Source organism: Leptodactylus fuscus, chromosome 10, assembly GCF_031893055.1.
Source record: "Leptodactylus fuscus isolate aLepFus1 chromosome 10, aLepFus1.hap2, whole genome shotgun sequence".
Lineage (NCBI taxonomy): Eukaryota > Metazoa > Chordata > Amphibia > Anura > Leptodactylidae > Leptodactylus > Leptodactylus fuscus.
Window position 1 is genome coordinate 21,348,454 of NC_134274.1, and position 10,018 is coordinate 21,358,471.

General features: G+C 38.3%; 1 protein-coding gene across 1 annotated transcript; it reads left to right on the forward strand.

Moving 5' to 3' along the window:
• Positions 1 to 1,978: 1,978 nt before the first annotated feature.
• LOC142219132 (CUB and zona pellucida-like domain-containing protein 1) lies at positions 1,979 to 7,918 on the forward strand. The gene is made up of 7 exons (XM_075288098.1): positions 1,979 to 2,048; positions 2,752 to 2,769; positions 2,851 to 2,989; positions 3,701 to 3,915; positions 5,572 to 5,747; positions 6,487 to 6,875; positions 7,663 to 7,918. Exons 1-7 carry the CDS (start codon positions 1,979 to 1,981, stop codon positions 7,916 to 7,918), a joined length of 1,263 nt encoding a protein of 420 aa, XP_075144199.1.
• Positions 7,919 to 10,018: the final 2,100 nt, after the last annotated feature.

Below are 10,018 nucleotides of genomic sequence, written 5' to 3' on the forward strand. Positions count from 1 at the left end.
TTACTTTGGTAGCAATGAAAATTTATACAATATGTGTTTCTATAGAAGGGGGGAAATTCATAATGTTGAATGTAGGCAGAAACAGGTTGAGAGCGAAGCGCCCAAGGGTGGGGACACCTCTTACTGACATGTTTATGACTCGTGACAGTTTTCCTCCATGGGTTATACAGATTATACACTAGTTCTACTACTACTATCAGATAAAGCTATCACATGTATCTCAGGGGATCTCTTTGATAAACCTGGAGCCATTTTGGACATCTTATAACATGGCACATAGCATATTGATACATTTCCTCCACTGTATTTGCCATGGCCAATATAATATTATACAATATACATAGTAACAAACATTTTCCCCTTTTCATTCCTGTTCCTTTGTATCTAGAATCTACAACTACCACTAGTAAGTACAATACACTCAATGTCCAGATGAATTATGATATCTTCTAACTTTAGTAATAATGAGACATTGAATTTGTCTGGTATTGTCTCTCAGCTGTACATAAAAGTAATGCTGGGTTCACACCAGCGTCCGGCCTCGTTCTCAGGTTTCCGTCTTCTACCGACAAAAGACGGAAACCTGTCAGACCGTGTCTGGCCGTGAGCGCTCGTGAGCGTTTTATGCTCTCCGCGGCAAAACCGTTTTTTTTTTTTTAAACGGGACACAAAGTCCTGCATGTTCACGCTCACAGCCGGACAATTTCCAAACCCATTCATTTGAATGGGTTTAAAAAATGCCTGCAGGTTTCCGTTTCCTGCCCAGTTTCGGGCAGGAAACGGAAACCTGTATAACAGAGACCCCAGGGGCGCAGATGTGAATCAGCGCTAAGAGTTGTGAATATTCATGGCCTCCAGTTTTGTTTTGGGCCTAATATGTCAGCCCAAACCAGAACTGCTATTATTATACTAGTATTATATTTCTTGGTCTCTCCAGGGCCAGAGTGGGGACATGGTGATCTGTCAGATTTACGTAGTGCCTATGCCAGTTCCAATTTGGGGTCGCAACAGTTTTGAAACGGTTATGTGCATATTTTACCAGAATGTGTGGATGGGATTCGGTAGAATCTGCCGTTTCTGCCGCGGCCAATCTGCTGTGTTTATACCACATGGGTAGGGTTGAGCGATTGGAAAAGATCGGATACCGATCAGCGATCGAGCAAATTTCATGATCACGATTAGCTGGAAAATGATCAGAAATCGGATTTTGAAATTTCAAGATCGGATCAACTCTAAAAGTGACTTTTCCTATAGAGAAACATTGACTAGGGTTGAGGGATCCCGATCGGTGATCAAGCAAATTTCACGATCAGGATCGGATGAAAAATGATCGGATGAAAAATGATCGGAAATCGGATTTTAAAATCGATCCTGAAGTCTCAAGATCGGCTCAACCCTACACGTGGGGCACTGTCTAAAGTGGTTTATAAATGTGGTGACATTTTTTCCAATTTTTTATCTCAGCGTGGGTCAGAATTCTTATACATTGTGATAAGTAAAGGGTAAATTCTAAGTAATAGACTTTTCCTTTTTCTTTCTTCTCCATCTCCATATATCTAGCACTTCCTACAACCACTCGTAAGTATAATATGTTCATTCTGTGTCTAACTTGCCCTCTTACTTGATTATTGAGAGATTTCTACAATTTGCTGTATTTCTATAGAATGATTTTGTTATTGCAGCTCAGCTGTATACAGATGTGAGTTGTAATACCTGCCCCTTTATTTTACAATATTCAAAGTAAAAAAAAAATTGCTTTCTTTTCATCTTTACCTTCATATATCTAGTATTTCCTAGTATTCGTAAGTAAAACACATCCATTGTCAGGCTAACACCACCGACAACCAGTGCACTCGATGATGATATGAAAGACCCCAGCGATTTAAAGAGAACCTTTCATGTCCTCCGGTACCTGCGGTATTATATACCACTAGAAAGCTGACAGTGCACTGAATTCTCTGTACTGTCAGTTTTCCCGATGTGTGTCCAAGTGTGGGAGATATCATTGCCATTGGATTCAACATCAATATCGCTCCACTATCAGAAGGGTGAGCCTTAACACCTAGCGTCATCGCTGGATGGTAAGGAAGGCCCCAACTAACAGTACTCTTCCATAGCACTGTACTGTCAGAAGGGGCGTTCCTTACGCCTCAGCATTAAGGCCCACCCTTCTGCCAGTGAAGGGATATCAATGCCTAACCCCCTAACACTTAACCCTACCCCTAACCCTCTAACCATAACCCCTAACCCTCCAACCCTAACATAACAGTGATTATGCTGAGCTTTAAGGCCCCCTCTTCTGATGGTGAAAGGATATTGGTGCCTAACCCTAATCCCCCTAACTCTCCATAACCCTCTCTAACCCAAACTCCTATCCCTTTAACCCTAACACTAATAGAGGAATCAGTGATTCAAGGTATTACACAATGCTTTATAAAGGATTAAGTGTCTGAGGATTAAGTGAACGGGGATTAAAATATTTGAGGATTAAGTGTCGGGAATTAAGTGACTCATTTTAATGTATTTTATATACAGTAGGAATCTTTCTAATTCTACTTTTTGTACTAGCAGAGTGATGGACTAGAACTATTAAGGGGCCATAGGGACATCTATCTTAATAAATGGGCCCCAGTGTTTTTTTTTAATTATACATAATCAGTAAAACGTATATATATATATATATATATAAAAAAAAAAATCTATCTATGTAACTTAATGACATTTCTAACTTTTTCATTTATGGTCTCCCAGGTGATCTGAACACCAATGGTAAGTAAATATTAATTATATTTATATAATTATATTTATATATTTTGTCAAAAACTTTCTTTTTGCTTTTGCTCTTTGCAGTTAGATGTGGCGGAATTTTGACAAATTTACATGGGAACATTTCTTTGGATTCAGAAACTTCCCCAGTGTCCGATTCCTGCACTTGGTACATCAGTGTCAAAAACAATTATAAGATTCATCTCAATTTCAAGTCATTTGTGTGAGTATGAGACAAGAAAACAAAATCTTACATTTACAGTATATCTGATTTATAATGATGTGATTTAATGTTAAAAAAGACTTTAAAGCCTCATGCACACAACCAAATGGGTATGCCAAATGATTTCTGATTTTTCAACGGAAAGCATTCAGATGACAGTTGGAGGACATCCGTGTGCGTCCTGTGGTCCGTTAGTTTCAACAGGGGGTTTGTTCTGATCTAGGTTCACAAAGCAGAATAGAACCTGTTCTATAAATATCATAATGGATTGGAGCATTGGAGCATATTGTATTCCGATAGTAGATTGAGATTGGGCAGCTCAAACCATCAGTGAATTTGATGGTCCTGGGCAGCCCTCAGTGGAAACATGGCACCAATGTGTTTGACTTAATTTGCAATAACCGGAGGCTTCCACCACTGTAGAGTGCCACTGGCAGATCCAACTAGTATAACTTTTAAGATATTTCTTATTTTCTAGACAACCAGTATTCATGTCTTAAATTTGGTTAGTCCCCTAGGATTTTGGGTCTTGCAAATCAGCAATTACAAATTTAGTGGTTTGTGGCTATGTTGCTCTTTATTAATTTTTTAATGTTAATTTGGAAATTGGTGAATTTGCATCTAAGCTAGCATTACCTAACTACTAACTGCATGGAAAAACATCAATAGAGAATTGTTTTTATATTGTGTTCCTGAAATTCTCTTGACTAGAAAGAAGACTGCCCAGGCTTGCTCGTCATCATCTGTGTCAGTTTATGATGGAACTCCTCTTGGATCAGCTTTACTTGGAGATCTGTGCAAGACAAGTACAAGAGATTTCACCTCCTCATTAAACAGTATCAGCATTGTCTTCTCAGGGGCTAATAGAGAGGCCGGCTTGGAATTCTTTGCGACATACTACTCTACTGCTACCAATGACCCAAATGGTAATATATCTTAATTTAAGGAAAAAAAAGCTAAACAATAAGAAAAAATGGAAATTACGTCTGTCATGAGCAAATTGGTTATATAGCTAATACCAGGACAGTGTATAAGTGATTCTACGGTTTCCAATTATGCCTCTGATATTCAGCTTTGGAGACCCATTTTCATGTAACTATCCATATGTAAAAGTAATAAACAGTTATACTCACCTTATCTCACCTCCCCAAGGCATCCACGCAATGTCTGTCTATCCCCCAGAATCCTCTTCTGGTCTATGACTGACATCATATATCCTGGCGTCACCTCTGAAGTCTGTAATTGGATCTCAGTGGTAATCCTTGGACATATGATCCAGAGGCCTGACGAAGATGCCAGGGGACTGTTGGAGGCTGCAAGGAAGCTCAGGAGAGGTGAAGTAAGGTGAAAAAAAGGTTTATTATTTTTTTCTCACCTTACCTAGGCTTCTACTTATTATACTCTGGGGCCATAAGTGACCACACAGAATAATAGTGTTTCATGTTTAACAAACCCCAAACGTTTCAGGTTTGCCAAACCTGAAACTTTTGAAAAATTTTGGTCAAATCCAGTTCTATCTAAAATGGTTTGCTCATACCTACTCACGGACTCCCTTCAATGTTGAGTGTAACTTGTCAGGAGTTTATGTTACTGCGTTTGTGCCTATATAAATATTTTCTTCCTGCATTACTTAAACAATGCTTTAAATGCACACTACATGCAATTTACTGCCAGACATAAAGGTAGGTTCAGAAGAACAGCTCCCTTCATAGTGACCTGAAGTTTCTCTGCTAGCCTCAATGCATTAAGAATGCAACAAAATTGGCAAAGATTGGCAGAGGCTTAACTTGATGCCCCTGGGCCCAGTGCAAAATCTGTAATGTGGCCCCTACCTATCTTGTGCCATTGAGAATATTGGTATATTTCATGTGACAGAGAGAGTTTTGGGGCCCCACAGGCTTAAGGACACTATAGCGACTGCTGCCATCTTTTATATAACACTAAGACTGCAGTTCTACCTGTGTTATTTCCAGAGATATCACCAGTTGAAAACACAATATGGATTGGAACCAGCCGCTGCTGCGCAAACATATCCCATTCCTGACTGTGTATTCAACTTATTATATATTTGGAAATAACAAAGGTAGAACTAAAGTCTTAATGTCATATGAAAGATGAGAATCTCCTCTTTCATATAACACCAGAATCACATGTTTTTTTAGTGTTCAAGATAAAACTGTTTCAACTGACCCCTCCTCTACCCTTATTTGCTCTTCATTACATACACAAGCCTGTACACCATACCCAGTGGGAAGTAGTGTACAGCCCTCAATAGAGAAGCAAGTGGAAGAAGTGCAGGATTTCACAGAAAGGAGTCAAAATTTGTCAAAGTATATTACAAGATGTCTCAATGAAAGAAATAGTAACAGAATATGAAAAGTCATGTAGGCTCTGAATGTAGCCAATGTGGTCCTTAAGCGATTAAAGTTACACTACACAAATTAATAAAAAAAAAGAATGTTCCCCATTTGCCTAATACTAATACGTTCTTAGAGTAACTGGTTTACAATGATTAAATGAATCAGAATAAAAGCTTCAATAAATACAAATATATTTATAGTATTTTTTTTTCTTTTTTTCAGTGGATCTGTCATGCTTTTCTGACTACATGAAGGCTCGAGTCTCACTTAACTATCTAAAATCATTGAAATATTATCCAGATGATGTAATTTTGAATGATCCTCAATGTCGTCCGAAAGTTGTATCAAATTGGTTGGTATTTGATATACCTTATGATAAATGTCTGACAGTAAAGCAGGTAGGAAAGTCTATCTATCTATCTATCTATCTATCTATCTATCTATCTATCTATCTATCTAATATATCAATCTATTTATCTAATATATCAATCTATTTATCAATCTAAATACAAAACTTACAGCACCAAGATCTAGTAGTACAGGCCCCCCTCGGCCTACACTCGAGTCAAGCACAAAATGTTATTTATTTATTTGGGGGAAGGGGGTCTGTGACCAGCCGCAATAGTAATGTATAGAATCTCCCACAAAATAGTGAAGTAAAAGAATCTTTAAAAAAATATAAAAAAAATAAAAGAAATAAAAGTTCTAAATCCCTCCTTTCTCTAGAATACATATAAAAGTAGAAAATTACTGTGAAACCCAAACACATTAGGTATCCTTGTGTCTGAAAATGCCTGGTCTACTGAATATAAGGGATCTGCAGTGCTCCTGTTCCGTTGGGAAGGGGTTAATAGGAGCACTGCAGATACCCTATATTCAGCCAGGCTGAATTCCAAGTGGGGGGAACCTTTAGTGACAGGTCCCATGTGAATGAGGTCGCCTTGTTGTAGCAGATGGGCTTTTACAAGTTTGAGCAATCATGTACACCAAGAACCTCAAATTTCTATGTATAGATAGTAACTAATAGAAAATGAAGTCTATCTATTTATCTGTCTTAGAAAACATAATAGGAAGATGAAATCCATCCTCCTCTATGTAGTTACTTTTTTGTTCTCATTTTGACTTTTTCTTGTACAGGTTGAAAGTGACACAATAACTTATACAAACACCTTGTTCACCGAACCAGCCAACACAATTGTAATTTATCAGAAAAAATTGGGTCTAACACTTAAATGTCGGCTCTACCGAGATACTGTGGTGGAAGGCATGTACTCCGCAGACGACTTCATAAGGAACACATTCATCCAATATGGCCTCTATTCTGCCAACATGACATTCTTCCAGTCCTCCAGATATATTCAGCCGGTGACTCAATATCCATACTATGTGAAGCTCAACCAGCATTTATACCTTCAAGCCACTTTAGATACATCTGATCCTGAGCTGGTTCTATTCTTAGATACTTGTGTGGCATCTCCTGATGAGTCCGACTTCTCAAGACATGTTTTTTATATCATTAGCAAAGGGTAATGTAGTGTTTGTTTGTTTTTCTTCTAATTATGGCTTAATATGTTTATCATTTAGTCAGGCTTCCGCTGCTCGAGGTTTGCCTGACCATGTATGATTAATTTCTCTTCTCTACAGTCAATTTCTCAGTGTTTGTTGTTCCTATGTCATTGGTCATAGGAGTCACTCTTCCACGGGCTTGAACAGTCTTAGGCCTCATTCACATCTGCGTTGGTAATCCATTCGGGGGAGTCCACATGGGGTCCCCCTGAACGGACTACCCAATGCATTGACAAGCGGTGTACAGTGAAAGCATATGGACCCCATAGACTGTAATGGGGTCCGTGTACTTTCCACATGGTCTCCGCACAGAACATGTGGGCAGAAAAGTAGTTCACGATGTACTTTTCTCTCCACATGTTCCATGCAGAAAGCACACGGACAACATTACAGTCTAAGGGGTCCGTATGCTTTCACTGTACACCGCTTGGCAATGCGTTCGGTAGTCCATTTGGTGGGTTCCCAATCGGACTCCCTCAAATGGATTACTAACACAGATGTGAACGAGGAGTTACTGCTTCTCTTACACCAGACCACCCCTCCCCACAGGTGCCAGTACACAAAGTGCCCCAACTATATCCACTAGGAACCCTAATTAATTAATGCACATAAACATACACATTATCAAATTATTTGTGGAGTATGTACTATTTGTATGAGGTAAAAAGCTATATTCCATATCCAAAAACAACAACCAAACAAATTTAAAAAATTACTAACAGAAAATATGTTTTTTTGTTATTTTAGCTGTAACAGAGTTCCGGATTATAAATCGTACAAATCTACATCCAATAACATAGTCCGCTTTGGATTCAATACCTTCAGCTTTTTGAAGAAACATTCCAGAGTATATCTTCAGTGCAAGCTTGTGGTGTGCAAGGCGGGCAGTGCCAACTCTCGTTGTAGCCAAGGATGTATACGAAGAGGCAGGAGATCTGCCAGTACTGACCAGGATGAGGAGGTTCATGTGGTGGTTGGACCTGTGGAGCTAAAGCATGAATAAAAGCTCAAAGTCTACGAAAATTTGTAAAGTAAATTCTAGGAATGGCTCATGTTCAGAATCATAGGGGTGATCTAATATGTAACATATAACAAAAACATATTGTAAATTAATTATTGTTGATAGTACGCACAAATCAATAAGATTAGAACCAATAATTCTATTTTACAAATTTAAATAAATTCACCATTTCTCAATGATTTATGTATGGATATTTTTATTTTTTTTAAATTAAAATTTACATCAAAAACTCTATCAACCATTGCAATTCCTGATGTGATACTTCTGATATTTCCAACAAACCCTCTCGAAATGTAAACCATTATAATAAAAGGGCAGTACTTGTTAAGATATCTAGACTCTGTGACCTTGTTGTCTCTTCAGCTCTCAATAGCAAAGTCTCCAAAAACGCCGTACTTGGCTACCTCTAGAGCACTTGTATAGAAAGAATGAACTGGGAAGATGCTTGCTCAGCCTGTTGGTCCATCAGGATGGGGGAACTGAGCCCCATTCTTAAGAATCATGAAGTTATAACTTCAAACATTGGTCAAACCCATTTAAGGAGGATCTGTCACCAAGTACAAAGACTAAATGTATCAATTTAATGATCTATATCCTTCTGAACAATTTGACTTTCTTTAAAGGGAGTCATTAGAGGACATTTAATGATGTATTACTATTTTGTAAATCTCCCCAATGTATCTCCCTACGGGCAGGACATTACTGGGATGAAATCACCTTTTGCTTTATAATTTTAAGAAATGCATTTTTCACGTCTTTGTTCCGGAGGCTGTATAGAATAGGATTTAGCATCGGGATGAGGACTATATTTAAGAGAGAGACTGCCTTAGAATTATTCACCGATGTATTACTAGACGGAGGCACAAAATAAACACAGGTCAGGGTAAGGTAGAGCATAGATACAACGGTAAGGTGGGATGAGCAGGTAGAGAACGCCTTCAGTCTTCCTTTGGCTGATTGGATCTTAAGAATGACAGAAATTATTGAGATATAGGAATATAATGTGAAGAAGAAGGCTGGTAATGCCAAAATCACAACCTCAATAAGTATAACAATTCCAACTCTGGTGATGCTTCCACAAGAAAGTTTCAGTAATGGAACAGAATCACAAAAAAGGTGGTTGATCTTATGGGACTTGCAGAAAGGCAACTTGGTCATCAATGCCATGATGGGAGCTGGATCGACTAAGCTGATAAGCCAGGTGACAGCAGATAGGACTACACAGACCTTACTATTCAGAATAATGTTATAGTGCAGCGGATTGCAGATCGCCACATAGCGGTCATAGGACATGACTGTCAGCAGAAGATACTCCAAGCTTTGAAAACCAATGTAAAGATAAAGCTGTCCCATGCACTCATGGAAAGATATTAGTTTCATATCCAGGAATGTCAACAAAAATTTGGGTTGAATGAGGGTGGTCAAGCTAATATCTAAGAAGGACAAGTTACAAAGAAAAAAGTACATAGGCGTATGAAGCTGAGAATTAAGAGAGACAAGGACAATGAGAAAAAGGTTCTCCAAAATGCAGAGAGAATAAGCGGCCAGAAAGCCAAAAAATAGTAAAACTTGAGAGTCTAGGTATTCAGAAAACCCCAGCAGGGTAAATCCTTCCACTGTCGTGTTGTCATATACCATCCTTCCTCAATAATTAAAAAAAAAAAGTAAATTAAAGACATAAATAATAATGAAGTTTCAGCCATGTATAGTAAGAAACACAAAATTCTGTATAATAGAGTGGTATACTTTAATACTTTGCGTTTCAAGTCCTTTCTAATTTCCATAGAATATTTTAGTGGGTAACTCTGTTCAACTTGATGGCAAACGGTCAAAACAATAAGCACATTGGTCAACAAGATGGTACCTATCGTAAGTCAATCGATTACCCATTCAATGTTATTTACATCCATGATATGATGCATATGGCACTGTGCCATGGCTTCTATTATAAGCAAAGGCTTAACACTGATCACAGCCTAAACTAACAGGAGAAGGACCAACCAACCGGATAGGTCAAAGACAGTGCTCACCCAATTATTAGGAGCCTTCTTTATTAAACAACACTCAAAGGGAATGGCACAA